Source organism: Salvelinus fontinalis, chromosome 27 (genome assembly GCF_029448725.1).
Source record: "Salvelinus fontinalis isolate EN_2023a chromosome 27, ASM2944872v1, whole genome shotgun sequence".
NCBI classification, from domain to species: domain Eukaryota; kingdom Metazoa; phylum Chordata; class Actinopteri; order Salmoniformes; family Salmonidae; genus Salvelinus; species Salvelinus fontinalis.
Window position 1 is genome coordinate 20761838 of NC_074691.1, and position 16779 is coordinate 20778616.

Below are 16779 nucleotides of genomic sequence, written 5' to 3' on the forward strand. Positions count from 1 at the left end.
TAAATACCGGCACATCAGATTCCTCAAACCTCTGCATTGACCTGGAGGAATGTGTGAATTCCATGTGGAATGTTCCCAAATGGGAGTTAACGTCTATAATCGAGTAGTGTCTGGATCGAACACACACGCCACACACACACACACACACACACACACACACACACACACACACACACACACACACACACACACACACACACACACACACACACACACACACACACACACACACACACACAAACACAAACACACACCCTTCATAAGCAATAATTAGCCAGAAACTAACAATAAAACAATCAATATTAAATATAAAATCTAACAATCAACATTAAATCAAGTATTGCTGTGTGATTTATCCTCCGCTGCAGGGTAGAGTGGGACACTGACCATATCACAGATCTTTCTCTATTTTGGAGAGGTACAGGGATAGCCTTTCTCAGTGAAAATAGCCTGAAGGTTAACCACAGCTTACTACTGTAACAATTTTCTTATAGTACTTTAACTGAAGTACAAGAGCAAAAGTGTCCTGAATACATGTTATGTAAAAGTCATTGTTTAGTTTTTTTACATAATCATAAACATACTTGCAAAGACTAATGTACCACATAAAACATGCAGTCATGAAATTGGAGTTAAAGAGGAGTCTCTCAATGAATGAGGTTACCATTGAGTAACTAGAGTTTACACACAGCTATACCCATGGTTATTAAATCGGTGGTGCCAACATTCATTCACCACGAATGTGGCTGTGATGACACACCACTGTGGCCCTCAGTTATTACAGTGACTAAGTAGAAAGTGTGTATTTCTCTCAACACCCTACTGTACTATATTACTACGGTATTATAGTGGTGTTAATATGCTGAGTAGACAGTGAGTCAGGGAGAGAGGAATGTTACTATGTGTGATGATGAGAAGAATACCTCGGATGGGGCGGCTCGTCCTGTACCTCTTCCTCTCCCCCGGTACGGACCGGTACTTCCGCTCTTTGTGTGAGTCATCATCACCATCACATTCCTCGACTTCCATACATACTCAACCACTCACGCATAGATGATTTGGATAGAGTTTAGTGTAATATAGTGTAGAATAAAGAGTCCATTCAGTGACATTCCATAGCGTAGCCATTTGATTATGTTGTCTAGACGACAGGGTTGTTTGGAGCAGGAAGATGAAAACACGAAGCCTGTGGGTTTAATCCTCCTCAGAACGACGATATGTGTTGTGTTTACTGGGCAAAAGCGTCAATATAATGACCATATCATTACAGTAAGCCTATGAAATTTTCATAGCATTGCTATAACAAATCACATGAAATAGTAGTTATATAGCTACTGTTGAAGCAAAGGCATGTAATTGCTGAGCTGTAGATCACCAGAACATAGATATTTTGGCTCCACCAAGGCTGATACCAGCGACACCCCATGTGGTCTCTCTCTTGTCGGGATGTGTGTATTGTCCTATATTTTAATTACATTTTTTATTTTTAATCCCGGCCCCTGTCCCCACAGGAGGCCTTTTGGTAGGCCGTCATTATAAATAAGAATTTGTTATTAACCGACTTGCCTAGTTAAATAAAGGTTAAATAAATAAATAAAATAACAAAAATCTCCAGCATAAAAAAACAGGCCTTAAAGTTCTCCTTCAGTCTCCTTTTCACATCATGTTTACTTAACAAAGGTACATCTCAATAGTTGGTAAAGGTCAGACAAGACATGGCACAAGTAGGGGTGGGGGGGGGGGGGTTCCTCTTTTGTTCTCTATTGCTACTCTATTGTTCCTCAAGCAAGGGGGAGACTGATGACATCATATTTGACCATCAGACCAACTCCTTGACTGCCCTACTCTGCAGTTGTGTCTAAAAAACACTATTTTGTGTAAAACATATTTTTTTACCCTTTAGTGTGTGTACTTTACTGTAATTATACTTGGAATGTCGCTTTTCAACAGTATTTTTGTTTTTTTATCACTGGAGGACATCTTTAAGTTAATGCTGAAATGTTGAAGTAGGGACACAAGAGGGTGGGAAGATGGGGTTGGGTGGAGAGAGGCTTAGAGCAATACAGTGTTACATCACGGCAGGGTCGCCACACCCCTTCTTTCTACTCTACTAATTCCTGGAGCCGGACCGGGAGGATGATGTTGAAATAATTGGAGGAAAAGGAAATGAGGGCTGTGTGAACGTATCTGCCCCGGATCTGAGAAACTGATTCTCTCTGTAGTCTACATCACCTCCTTTCCTCTTCTCTTTATCTACTTTTCCTTTCTTTATCTACTTTTAACACACAATGTCTTTCCTGTATCTAGATCTATCCTTCTCACTCAAGTGTTCTTTAATCCATCTCTTCTTCCCTCTTTTCCTCTCCATCTTTCTGTTTCTCTCCCCCTATCCTCCCCTCTGTGTGTGAGCCAGGGGGACGGATAACAATGCCAAACAGGAAACCCAGTCAATCCTTGACATCACCTCTTCCTTTTCCACTGCCTGTTTCCTCGACTTACAAATCTCCGCTCTACACATTCTGTCCCATAACCCTGACGCCATCTCACTTCTGGTAACAATCGAGAGTGACTGCATGTGTACTGTATGTGTGTGTGTTATGAGAAAAAGGGTGTGACACAGCTGTCCCATGAGCTATACTCTGTCATGGTAATGACGTCTTGATTTTGGGGCATATCAGAACCATCTTCTCGCCTTGCTGAGCAGTAAACAATAGTTTGGATTATTGGAACAATCTACGCTCAACTTCTTTGCAGAGATGGATGGAGGGAGTTGTTACCATAAAATCAAATAGTCAAGCAGGGTTGGGTTTTCTCCAGCAATATTACATCATCAGACATGCACAACTCTAAGTAATCTGACAGTCTCAGGACTTGACTTACTTGACTTATTCAGTTGAATTCCTAGTTGACAGTCTCAGGAGTATTCATAACTACTTATGCCTGACTATGCCTCTATTGAAGTTTATTTTTAAAAATGTGTGTACTTTTAACCCTTTTTTCGTGATATCTAATAGGTAGTTACAGTCTTTTCCCATCGCTGCAACTCCCGTACGGACTCGGGAGAGGCGAAGGTCAAGAGCCATGCGTCTCCCGAAACACGACCCTGCCAAGCCGCACTGCTTCTTGACACACTGCTCGCTTAACCCGGAAGCCAGCCGCACCAATGTGTCAGAGGAAACACTGTAAAGCTGGCGACCATAGTCAGCGTGCATGCACCCAGCCCGCCACAAGGAGTCGCTAGAGCGCGATGGGACAAGGACATCCCGGCTCGCCAAACTCTCCCCTAACCTCTGACAAAGCTGGGCCAGTTGTGCGCCACCTCATGGGTCTCCCGGTTGCGGACACTCGGGAGGCCCTCTATTGAAGTTTCTCTGTATTGAAAGGACATCTGGGCTCGGTGAACATACTTTCACTGTAATGAATCATCTCCAATTGACCTCCCTGTTACAGAATTAGCAGTAAATTGTACATACAACTCCAGAGAACCTGTGTCCTCCATAATAAAAGGTTTCTTCGAATCAGTCTTTAAATAAAGCTTTAGAAAATAATGCTAAATCCAATGGTAGAGATCAATGGACCTGTTATGCTTGACTTGGCTTGGATTGTATTTCACTAAGCAAAATTCCAGTCAACAAGTTAGTCTTACTAAATAAGTTAGCAACTCTGTTCGCAACTCAGTTGGCTGTTTGGATGTAAAGAAATATAGGGTGTGTGTTAAAGTTGTGTTTCTGATCATATTGAACAGTTGTTAAGTATGTAGCCGACCCAGACCGGTAGAAAGTGTTAGCCATGTGAAGAGGCCAGGGGTTGATGGGGTGTGATGGGGTGGTCCTTTGTCCAGTCCTAAATCTCTTTCAGACACCCTGAAAGTGCTCCATTTCTGGGAGCAAAGAGAACCATTCTCCATCTCCTTTCTGACATCTCTCTCTTTGGACACTTTACCATGACCCCTTTTTAGGTCTAGGGACAGGCCAGTTTACAGCCAGTACAGACGGGTAACAGGGTCCATAATACTATTACAGTAGGGGGGGTCAGACACATTCCTGGGTCATTCTTTCTCTACTCTCTGCTTTCTGTGTCTTAGTTAGAGATTGAGAGGGGGAGGTAAGAGCAAGAGAAGGGGAGGTTAGAGGGAGAGAGGGGGAGGTAAGGGCAAGGAAAGAGGAGGTTAGAGGGAGAGAGACGTAGGTTAGAGGGAGAGAGGGGGAGGTTAGGGGGAGACAAGGGGAGGTTAGAGGGAGAGAATGGGAGGTTATACGGATAGAGGGGGAGGAAAGGGGGGGTTAGCGGGAGAAAGGGGGAGATTAGAGGGAGACAGGGGGAGGTTAGAGGGAGAGAGGGGGAGGTTAGGCGGAGAGAGGGGAGGTTAGAGGGAGAGAGGGGGAGGAGAGAGAAGGAGATTAGAGGGAGAGATGGGGAGTTTAGAGAGAGAAAGGGGGAGGTTAGAGGGAGAGACGGGGGATTTTAGAGGGAGAGAGGGAGAGGTTAGAGGGAGAGACAGCAAGGTTAGGGGGAGAGAGGGGGAGGTAAAGGGGAGAGAGGGGAGGTTAGAAGGAGAAAGGGGGAGGTTAGAGGGAGAGAGGGGGCGGTTAGAGGGAGAGAGGGGGATGTTAGGGGGAGATAGGGGGAGGTTATAGGGAGAGAGGGGGAGTTTAGAGGGAGAGAGGGGAAGTTTAGAGGGAGAGGGGGGAGGAGAGAGAGGGAGTTTAGAAGGAGAGAGGGGGAAGTTAGAGGGAGAGAGGGGGAGGTTAGGGGGAGAGAGCTGGAGGTTAGAGGGAGAAACGACGAGGTTAGGGGGAGAGGGGGGAGGTTAGGGGGAGAGGGGGAGGTTAGAGGGAGAGAGGGGAGGTTAGGTGGCGAGAGGGGAGGTTAGAGGGAGAGAGAGGGGATAGAGGGGGATGTGTTAGAGGGGGATGTGTTAGAGGGGGAGGTTAGGGGGAGAGAGGGGGATGTTATATGGAGAGAGGAGGAAGTTATAGGGAGAGAGGGGGAGGAGAGAGGGGGAGTTTAGATGGAGAGAGGGGGAGTTTAGGAGGAGAGAGGGGGAGGAGAGAGGGGGAGGAGAGAGGGGGAGTTTAGATGGAGAGAGGTTGGAGTTTAGGAGGAGAGAGGGGGAGGTTAGTGGGAGAGAGGGGGAGGATAGTGGGAGAGAGTGGGGGGTTAGAGGTTAGACGGAGTGAAGGGGAGGTTAGGGGAGAGAGTGGGAGGTTAGAGGGAGTATGGGGGGTTAGGGAGAAAGCGGGGGAGGTCAGGGGGTGAGAGGGGAAGGTTAGGGGGAGAGAGGGGGAAATTAGAGGGAGAGACGGCGATGTTAGGGGGAGAGAGGGAGAGGTTAGAGGGAGAGAGGGGGAGGTTAGAGGGAGAGAGGGGGAGTTAGAGGGAGAGGTTAGAGGGAGAGAGGGGGTTAGAGGGAGAGGTTAGAGGGAGAGAGGGGGAGTTTGAGGGAGAGGTTAGAGGGAGAGAGGGGGCGGTTAGAGGGAGAGAGGGGGCGGTTAGAGGGAGAGAGGGGGCGGTTAGAGGGAGAGAGGGGGAGTTTGAGGGAGAGGTTAGAGGGAGAGAGGGGGCGGTCTTTAAAACAAAAGTGTGCCTTCCTCTGAAATACCACCGCCTGGTATTGAGATCCTGGATGGTAGGGGCTCAGCCCCAGTGATGTACTTACTACCCTCTATAGCGCCTTGTGGTCGGGTACCTTGCAGTTGCCGTAGCCAGCGCTGATGCAGCCAGTCAAGATGCTCTCAATAGTGCAGCTGTAGAACTTTATGAGGATCTGAGGGTCTATGACGACTCTTTTCAGCCTCCTGAGGGAGAAGAGGCCCTCTTCACAATTGTGTGGGTGTGTGTTAACCATGTTAATTGCTTAGTGATGTGGACACCGAGGAACTTGAAACTCTCGACCCGCTCCAGTACAGTCCCGTCGATGTGGATGGGGGCGTGCTTGCCCCTCCGTTTCCTGTAGTCCACGATCAGTTCCTTTGCCTTGCTGACGTTGAAGGGAGAAGTTGTTGTCCTGGCATCGCACTGCCAGGTCTCTGACCTCCTCCCTTTAGGCTGCCTCGTCTTCGTCAGTGATCAGTCCTACCACCGTGGTGTTGTCAGCAAACTTAATGATGGTGTTGGAGTTGTGCTTGGCCACGCAGTAGTGGGTGAACAGGGAGTACAGGAGGGGACTAATCACACACCCCTGAGGGCCCCTCCGTGTTGATGGGCAGCGTGGCAGATGTGTTCTTGCCTACCCTCACAGCCTGGGGGTTGCCTGTCAGTTAAATCAGATTCTTGATATGCCACATCTGTCAGGTGGATGGATTATCTTGGCAAAGGAGAAATGCTCACTAACAGGGATGCAAACATTTTTCACAAATCATCTTTTTGTGCATATGGAACATTTCTGGGATTTTTTTTTCAGCTCATGAAACATGGGACCAACACTTGACATGTTGCCTTTATATTTTTGTTCAGTATAGTATGTGGGTACTTACTGTATTAAGTTAATGGCAACATCACACAAGCCCGGACTCTGGCGTTGTACCTTGATTCAGACCTGGGTACGTTCCTGGATCCAACAAACCAGGAAGCCTGTTGTGTTTATATTTTTGTTCAGTGTGTATATATACACTGCTCAAAAAAATAAAGGGAACACTAAAATAACACATCCTAGATCTGAATGAATGAAATATTCTTATTAAATACTTTTTTCTTTACATAGTTGAATGTGCTGACAACAAAATCACACAAAAATGATCAATGGAAATCAAATGTATCAACCCATGGAGGTCTGGATTTGGAGTCACACTCAAAATTAAAGTGGAAAACCACACTACAGGCTGATCCAACTTTGATGTAATGTCCTTAAAACAAGTCAAAATGAGGCTCAGTAGTGTGTGTGGCCTCCACGTGCCTGTATGACCTCCCTACAATGCCTGGGCATGCTCCTGATGAGGTGGCGGATGGTCTCCTGAGGGATCTCCTCCCAGACCTGGACTAAAGCATCCGCCAACTCCTGGACAGTCTGTGGTGCAACATGGCGTTGGTGGATGGAGCGAGACATGATGTCCCAGATGTGCTCAATTGGATTCAGGTCTGGGGAACGGGCGGGCCAGTCCATAGCATCAATGCCTTCCTCTTGCAGGAACTGCTGACACACTCCAGCCACATGAGGTCTAGCATTGTCTTGCATTAGGAGGAACCCAGGGCCAACCGCTCCAGCATATGGTCTCACAAGGGGTCTGAGGATCTCATCTCGAGACCTAATGGGCAGTCAGGCTACCTCTGGCGAGCACATGGAGGGCTGTGCGGCCCCCCAAAGAAATGCCACCCCACACCATGACTGACCCACCGCCAAACCGGTCATGCTGGAGGATGTTGCAGGCAGCAGAACGTTCTCCACGGCGTCTCCAGACTCTGTCACGTCTGTCACATGTGCTCAGTGTGAACCTGCTTTCATCTGTGAAGAGCACAGGGCGCCAGTGGCGAATTTGCCAATCTTGGTGTTCTCTGTCAAATGCCAAACATCCTGCACGGTGTTGGGCTGTAAGCACAACCCCCACCTGTGGACGTCGGGCCCTCATACCACCCTCATGGAGTCTGTTTCTGACCGTTTGAGCAGACACATGCACATTTGTGGCCTGTTGGAGGTCATTTTGCTGGGCTCTGGCAGTGCTCCTCCTGCTCCTCCTTGCACAAAGGCGGAGGTAGCGGTCCTGCTGCTGGGTTGTTGCCCTCCTACGGCCTCCTCCACGTCTCCTGATATACTGGCCTGTCTCCTGGTAGCGCCTCCATGCTCTGGACACTACGCTGACAGACACAGCAAACCTTCTTGCCACAGCTCGCATTGATGTGCCATCCTGGATGAGCTGCACTACCTGAGCCACTTGTGTGGGTTGTAGACTCCGTCTCATGCTACCACTAGAGTGAAAGCACCGCCAGCATTCAAAAGTGACCAAAACATCAGCCAGGAAGCATAGGAACTGAGAAGTGGTCTGTGGTCACCACCTGCAGAACCACTCCTTTATTGGGGGTGTCTTGCTAATTGCCTATAATTTCCACCTGTTGTCTATTCCATTTGCACAACAGCATGTGAAATGTATTGTCAATCAGTGTTGCTTCCTAAGTGGACAGTTTGATTTCACAGAAGTGTGATTGACTTGGAGTTACATTGTGTTGTTTAAGTGTTCCCTTTATTTTTTTGAGCAGTGTATATATATATAAATATATATACACTACATGACCAAAAGTATGTGGACACTTGCTCATCCCGTAGTCTGGCTTTTTTAATGGCGGTTTTGGAGCAGTGGCTTCTTCCTTGCTGAGCGGCCTTTCAGGTTATGTCAATATAGGACTCGTTTTACTGTGGATATAAATACTTTTGTACCTGTTTCCTCCAGAATCTTCACAAGGTCCTTTGCTGTTGTTCTGGGATTGATTTGCACTTTTCGCACAAAAGTATGTTCATCTCTAGGAGACAGAACGCGTCTCCTTCCTGAGCGGTTTGACGGCTGCGTGGTCCCATGGTGTTTATACTTGCGTACTATTGTTTGTACAGATGAACGTGGTACCTTCAGGCATTTGGAAATTGCTCCCAAGGATGAACCATTGTGGAGGTCTACAGTTATTTTTCTGAGGTCTTGGCTGATTTCTTTTGATTTTCCCATGATGTCAAGCAAAGAGGCACTAAGTTTGAAGGTAAACCTTGAAATACATCCACAGGTACACCACCAATTGACTCACATGATGTCAATTAGCCTATCAGAAGCTTCTAAAGCCATGGCATCATTATCTGGAATTTTCCAAGCTGTTTAAAGACACAGTGAACTTAGTGTATGTACATTTCTGACCCCCTGGAATTGTGATACAGTGAATTATAAGTGAAATAATCTGTCTGTAAACAAGTGTTGGAAAAATTCCTTGTGTCATGCACAAAGTAGATGCCCTAACCAACTTGCCAAAACTATAGTTTGATGAGTTTTAATGAGTTTTAATGACTCCAACCTAAGTGTTGGAGTCATTAAACTTCCCACTTCAACTGTATATTCATGTCCTCGTTCAGCCACGACTCTGAGAAACATAGGATATTATATTTTTTCAGGTCCTGTTGACAGGATAGTCTTGAACGGAGCTCCTCCAGTTTGTTCTCCAGTAACTACACGATCGTCAACAGAACAGAGGGCAATGGCGGTCTATTTGTTCGCTGACATCTTGTCAAAATGCCGCTCGCCTGCCTCTCTTCCTCTTCCGAGTCCCGGAGATCAGGGCCTGAACTGGAGTAAGCAGATTGTCCAGAGAAGAGGTTAGTGAACGTTGTTCTGATGTCCAGAAGCTGTTTTCTGTCATAGGAAATGATGTCGGAGACATGAAGTTAAAAAAAACTCTAAGATCAGAGTAACAAAGCACAAAAAATAGCCGAACTGGTCAGGAGCCTGTAAGCCAGCTGCTATCCACTGAAGCACCATGTTAAATCAGCTTAGGGCTCGGGATGGTGGGTTGATAAGCTGCCCTGAGGATGGGACAGATGAGAGAGGAGGGGTTAGGGAGACGAAGAAGGGCTGGGGGGTCTGAGAATGACTGGGGGGCCAATAGCCACGAGTGATGACTTCACTATATCTTAAAATGTCTAGAGGTCTCCAAAGGATTTAAGCACACCGTCACATTCCAAAAGATTCTTCCTCTCTTTACATGTCCTTACCTTGCCGCCCACGGAATCCAGGCGTGGGCCTTTATATCTAACCATTCTAGAACTGCCTTAATGTTGCTGGACACCAGGAAGAGCAGCTGCTGCCTTTGGGATTCTTAATAAATACTAATATAAATGTTCTGTGACAAATGACTGTGTAAAATGTACTGTGTAGATAAAGGGGTAATTCAGTTAAAGTCTGCCCCTATGAACTCTGGGGATTTAAGAGCTGAAATGTTTGGACCCTGTATTCCCTAACAGTTTCCTTTGGACTCACTGGCTTTCTGTAGTGTTGTAAGTCATCTTCATAGCGGACATCTGTGGATACAGTGTTTGTGCATACAATAGCACACAAACCAACACTGAATATTCATCCAAAATCATGTGTACAAACAGATGTTGGTGGAACAAAAGCCACTTAACTGAGAAGAAAAAAAATTCTCACAAAAATGAGTTCCATCAATTGGAAAATAAGTGAAACAAACTGGCAAAATAACAACAGGAAAAGGCTGGAGGCTGGCTTGCATGATTGCTGCTATGTTAGCTAGTCTAGTGTACAGAGAGTTTGGAGGGAGCAGGGGTTGTATTGGCAGAGGAGAAGCATTGCTAAAGCAAAGGCCGAGGGGAGAGGTCCCTTCCAGAGGGGTGATGGAACGTTCTGGCAACGCTACTAACGTCCTTCCCACAGCACAGCAGAGCAGCCGTTCCAGGCCATGCCTGACTGAGTCAATCCAGCTTGGAGGGGAACTACAGTTACACACACGCACACACTGCCTGAAATTCCTGTACAAAGAGCACCCCTCCGACCCCCAGAATACTTCATATGTCCTCTTTAGCACAATGCCAGCCACCTGGGAGGAGAAGGCTTGACTCTGTCCAGTGAATTAGTCAGGCTTGATGTCATACTCTGGGCCCTCACAGACATCACACACACACACTCATTTTCTCTCTCCCTCTCTCTCTCTCTCTCTCTCTCTCTCTCTCTCTCTCTCTCTCTCTCTCTCTCTCTCTCTCTCTCTCTCTTATGCATTTTTTAGCACCATTGGTTCGGATGCAGCTCTAACTGTTCTGGTGTGATGTAAGGGTGTGTGTGGCGGGGGGGGGTCTATGGGACAAACAATGATTCATAACTCGGGACCCTCCCATGATACCGTTGTGTGGTGTGTAGGGGTGTGGCGGATTTGTCCCTCTCTTTCCTTCTTCCCTCGTCTCTCTGTCTCTCTTTCTCTCTTTCTCTCTAGATCTCTCTCTTGGTCTCTCTCTTTCTCTCCTAGAGAGCTATTTTGGCCTAGTCCTCCATAGCTCCATGTAATATTTACTTAGTTCCTTTCTCTGTAATCCTCTGAGGTCAACGTTGTGTCACAAAACCAGGACTCTACAAATGTCCTTCTGCTGTGACTTATCAAACTATTAGTCAAGTCACAGTCACCTTCTGTACATTGGTCTGAAGGCCTCCATCCATAGCCAATGTTAGGTCTGTCCATGTGAAGACCTCCCACAAATGGCAGTGAGGTCAGGCCTTACTACAGGAAGGATGAATCTGGCCCCATACACGCTCCCCTCTTCCGTTCCTCTCCCTTTGTCTTTCCTCTGAGACATGAAAGTGTAAGGGACTAGAGAGATGTTGCAAGCAGTCACAGTGACCCCTGTTTGAGTTGAGCTGGGTTTCAACTGTCTCTGTCCTGATCGGTTTTGGGGCAGGTAACTCTACAACTTCAGTGTGTGGGTACAAGAGATATGCTAACAAAAGCATCACTTCATATTTTCTTTGCTTGGTGCTGATCAATAAACTGGTATGAGCTGGTATGTGTTATTATGGTTTGTGCTGGTCTATACTAGTTTAGATGTATGCTGCTGGTCTGTATTAGGCTGCTCCGATTACATTGTAAATAGCCTAGTTTGGTCAGACAGAGTGTGTGGGGTCTGTAAAGAGTAGAGTCGGTCTCCTATGATGTGATGTGTGGAGCTGAGGTGTTCTCTCTGATGTTGTGTTATCACAGGAATGCCTGCTTCTGTTTCCCTCAAACCTTCTGCTATTTTATCAGCTCCCGGTGAAGGTAAACCAGTGCTGCAAGGCCTCCCTCCCTCCATTACATCCTCCCTCCCTCCCTTCCTCTCTCCCTTCCTCCCTTTCTCTAGACTAGGTAGCAGCTTTTGTGTAAGACAGGAAAAATAGAGAAGGATCGATGAAATAACAAGCAAAGAATTGATATACTGCTAGTCCTACCACAGAGACTACAGACTATCCTCTCCTACTACCACAGAGACTACAGACTATCCTCTCCTACTACCACAGAGACTACAGACTATCCTCTCCTGCTACCATAGAGACTACAGGCTATCCTCTCCTACTACCACAGAGACTACAGACTATCCTCTCCTGCTACCATAGAGACTACAGGCTATCCTCTCCTACTACCACAGAGACTACAGACTATCCTCTCCTGCTACCACAGAGACTACAGACTATCCTCTCCTACTACCACAGAGACTACAGACTATCCTCTCCTGCTACCACAGAGACTACAGGCTATCCTCTCCTGCTACCACAGAGACTACAGACTATCCTCTCCTGCTACCACAGATACTACAGATTATCCTCTCCTGCTACCACAGAGACTACAGACTATCCTCTCCTACTACCACAGAGACTACAGATTATCCTCTCCTACTACCACAGAGACTACAGACTATCCTCTCCTGCTACCACAGAGACTACAGACTATCCTCTCCTGCTACCACAGAGACTACAGACTATCCTCTCCTACTACCACAGAGACTACAGACTATCCTCTCCTGCTACCACAGAGACTACAGACTATCCTCTCCTGCTACCACAGAGACTACAGACTATCCTCTCCTGCTACCACAGATACTACAGACTATCCTCTCCTGCTACCACAGAGACTACAGACTATCCTCTCCTGCTACCACAGAGACTACAGACTATCCTCTCCTGCTACCACAGAGACTACAGACTATCCTCTCCTGCTACCACAGAGACTACAGACTATCCTCTCCTACTACCACAGAGACTACAGACTATCCTCTCCTGCTACCACAGATACTACAGACTATCCTCTCCTACTACCACAGAGACTACAGACTATCCTCTCCTGCTACCACAGAGACTACAGACTACCCTCTCCTACTACCACAGAGACTACAGACTATCCTCTCCTACTACCACAGAGACTACAGATTATCCTCTCCTGCTACCACAGAGACTACAGACTATCCTCTCCTGCTACCACGGAGTAAACATTCAGACTTCAAAGGGCCTCCCTCCCGCCTGGTGCAGTACAGCAGATAAACCCACATATGTCTATGTATCGTTACAAGCAGAGCTATCTATTACACTTTTCACATAGGATTTACGGTATGTTGCCTGTTAAAAAAAATTGGGCAATGTTTATATGACCCCTTTTCAAGCAGGCTCAATTTGACCACATTCTTGCCGGCATAAGCCTTTTATACCTCCCGTGCACATGCTGGCAAGTTAAAGAGTGGGAGTACATGTGTGTCGATGTGGGTGGGCATCTATTTGAGAAAATTCATTGAATATACACAAAGAAATACTTGTTTTATTTGTTTAGGCAGGTCCTAAGAAACATTATAAGACTAATCAAATGTATTTTCAAAAGAACAGAATATAATATTTTGAGTTGAATTATGTTAGGCTACTGGTCTGTGCAGCCTAGGCTACATGGTTGCTCCATGCAAATGAAATATAGTTTGTTATTTTGTTCATTAAACAGACAAGACCCACATTTCCCTGCCCTGATCACAGTCAACACACACACACACAGTATTTTAAGAATACAATTAAATATTACAGAATAAAATAGAAATAATATTTTTTCCACACAACTTGAGTGACACTGCTGTCATAGTGCTTATAAATGAGCCAACGAGACTAAAGTTGATCCTGAACAGTGTTCAACATTTCACCCGCCTAACTGTAACCAAATATCCAAATGGAGATTCAGTGAAAACAAGGATCTGACATTGATTGATTTATCAAGACGAGTTTCCACATGCAAAGCAGCGCGATGGTGCTGTCCCAATCAAAACTGTTCTATAATTATCATGTAGTTGACAACAAACCGGTAGGCTATCGCTTCAAATAACTTTGGGAGTGTCAGTAAGCAATCATTTGATACATGCCTTTAATTACATTAGCCTACTTCATTGAAATATTTCCGTCATTCAGTGATAATCATTTCCGCAGGAAATATTTACGGATCCATCCAGATGTGGTTAAGAAAACAGTGCATGCATAGTGGTGGCCTATGCAAAGTAATGCTGCCAAGTGATTTGCCTGTCAATGTTTAGAACTGCCATGATGATGGTAACAGCCTGTAATGGGCGCTGCCTAGCAACCATCATGTAACGGCTTTCTTCCTGGGATGAAGCAGAGGAGGACCAAAACGCAGCGCGGTTAGTGTTCAACATAATTTAATAAAGATAACAACATGAACACTACAAGTAACAAAACAATAAATGTGAAAACCAAAACAGTCCTAGCTGGTGCAGAGAAACACAAAGACAGGAAACAATCACCCACAAACAAACAGTGAAAACAGGCAACCTTAATATGGTTCCCAATCAGAGACAATGACAAACACCTGCCTCTGATTGAGAACCATATTAGGCCAAACAACAAACCCAACATAGAAACACAAAACATAGAATGCCCACCCAGCTCACGTCCTGATCAACTAAACAAAGACTAAACAAAGGAAATAAGGTCAGGAACGTGACACATCAAGAGCTTAAGAGCAGTATGGCTACGTTTCATACTAAGCCCTAGGCAGAACTTTACCGCATTCATGACTACCTCAGTTAGTGGAAATAAAAGTACAGGCTTTGGTATGAGCAATACCTTTCAGATATAAGAAAAGGCGGCAAAAAGTTGGAGCCATGGTCAAATTGGCAGCAAAACGTCTTGGTATGTAAGGGGTATATCACTACATACAGGAGGTGTGTGGGCCTGAAGGGCCACAGGCTGTATCATTTCAGCCAAATGTTTTAAAGCAGAGGTGTCAAACGAATTTTGCCCCAGAGGATTCGTTCGTTCTTCAACGAGGTCCAGAGGGACGTATGATTTTTTTGTACAATTCCTAGCAGTCAATTCTAGATTTTTTTCCCAACCAGATCCGGCCCACAGGCCGTATGTTTGACACTCTTGTTATATGTTTAAGAGGATTCCTTCAATCTTCATCATGGTTGAAGACACATTTAATATATACTTACTACTTATGAGAAACCTATCAAAGTAACTTACGGAAAATGTATATTTTCCATTGTGAATGTTTTCACCTCAACCCTCCTCATTTCCACAGGACTATCTACAGAATTAAATTAGATTTCAGTACATTCATATAGAATAGGGCTCATCTCATCAAATCATTCTCTACGTACATACCATATCTCTCTGTTCTGAGGGGTATTCGGTTACTCTGTAAACGTACAGAATCGCTTCATTAAACAGGTTATTAAACAGGCTTTTTGACGGTGTGGTATGTGACATATCTGTCTGTTTAAAGTAGTATAGAGTTACTCCTTCCCCTGGCTGAACGGAGTTATGAAACGGTGCGGGTCCCTTTGTGCCGAGCCAGGTCACGGCCTGCTAAATATTTAGGTAGGGAAGACGTGCTCCTGCAGCCCTCCCAGATAGAGAGAGACCACGTAGGAACCTTAAAGTAAATAAACAAACACACACAGAGGGAGACGGCGAACCAGAGCAGGACGGCGGAGAGTTTAGGCTTGTTTCCATGACAACGCTGGGAAAATTAATCTGATATCGTAGGAAAAACATGGCCCCCAACCCAATGATGTTTGGTCAGTTACTGATTATGTAGATTTTATTTATTTATTATGCATTCCGCACTCCTGTATGTCTCCTCCTTATCTTCCCGATGCCAACCACAGAAACTCCACAGCTTTGAGAGCAAGGAATTCTACCTGGCTTTAGTTTTAAGACCCCACAGACAAATTACTGTTAGGCTACTTTAAGTGGATAGGCATGTCTGCACACAGTCTTACATTGGATTACCTAGAACAACTCCTCGGAGCCTCCATGCAGTCCAGATGTGTGTTGCGTATGTTGGATATGTGAGTGTGTGAGCAACCTGTTACAATAAGAGACTGCGTAGGTGTCCCTTCAGTGTTGACAGAGAGATTAGTGAAGGATCAAGAGGCTCTCAGGAGGACATAGCTGTAGGGCCAGAGGCTGAACATGGGTGGCAGGGTGTTTTTGTGTCAGTCAGGGGCCATACCACACATTCTCTCTCTCCCTCTCACGCACACAAGCACAAACACACACACGCACCCCCACCCATCTGCACATCGAAAGCACACAGACACTCCATACATAAACACTAGTTCACAGACAAAAACACAATCACATAGATAGATAGTGAATATACAACTGTCTCTCTTACCTTCCTCTGTTAGTGTGTTGTCCTCTGAGTGGCCATGGAGCTCTGTCTGCTCGTCTACCTTCCCAATCAAACTGGAAATGGAGATCTGTCCATTCGTCTGCTGGAGCTGATGAGGAGAGAGAGTGCATGAGAGAGAGAGAGTGCATGAGAGAGAGAGAGTGCATGAGAGAGAGAGAGAGAGAGAGAGAGAGAGAGAGAGAGTGCATGAGAGAGAGACAGAGAGAGAGATAGAAAGAGGAAAAATTACACTGTTAGATAGCTCCAACAATAATACACTATATCAGAGATACTAATCAGTAACAAAACACAGTCTCCCACACTATTCAATCCAATCATTGTCATGTCAAGACAGCAGCCAAACCATAAAAAGGTTTTTCCTCCATTCAACTAATGGCACATCATGTCAAATTCATAACAGAGTAGCTACAGTACACGCCTTCCCACATCTGTTTCATGCTACTACACTAACAAGATACACGGGCAGACAGACACACTATCTCTTTCTGCCCTCATCACGGCATCAGAGTCCCAACAGATCTTTGGCAGCGGGCTGCGGCTGGGGATGGTGCTAGGGTTGGGGCTGGGGCTGGGGATGGTGCTAGGGTTGGGGCTGGGGCTGGGGATGGTGCTAGGGTTGGGGCTGGGGCTGTGGATACTTTAATACAG

General features: G+C 45.9%; 1 protein-coding gene across 1 annotated transcript in view; it reads right to left on the bottom strand.

The window, feature by feature from the left end:
* akap12b (A kinase (PRKA) anchor protein 12b) overlaps positions 1-16779 on the bottom strand; it is a 58859-nt gene that overhangs the window by 14373 nt on the left and 27707 nt on the right. The window contains exon 2 of the mRNA XM_055885254.1: positions 16114-16219. Coding sequence (XP_055741229.1) covers positions 16114-16219 — 106 coding nt within the window. The remainder of the gene's footprint in view (positions 1-16113; positions 16220-16779) is intronic.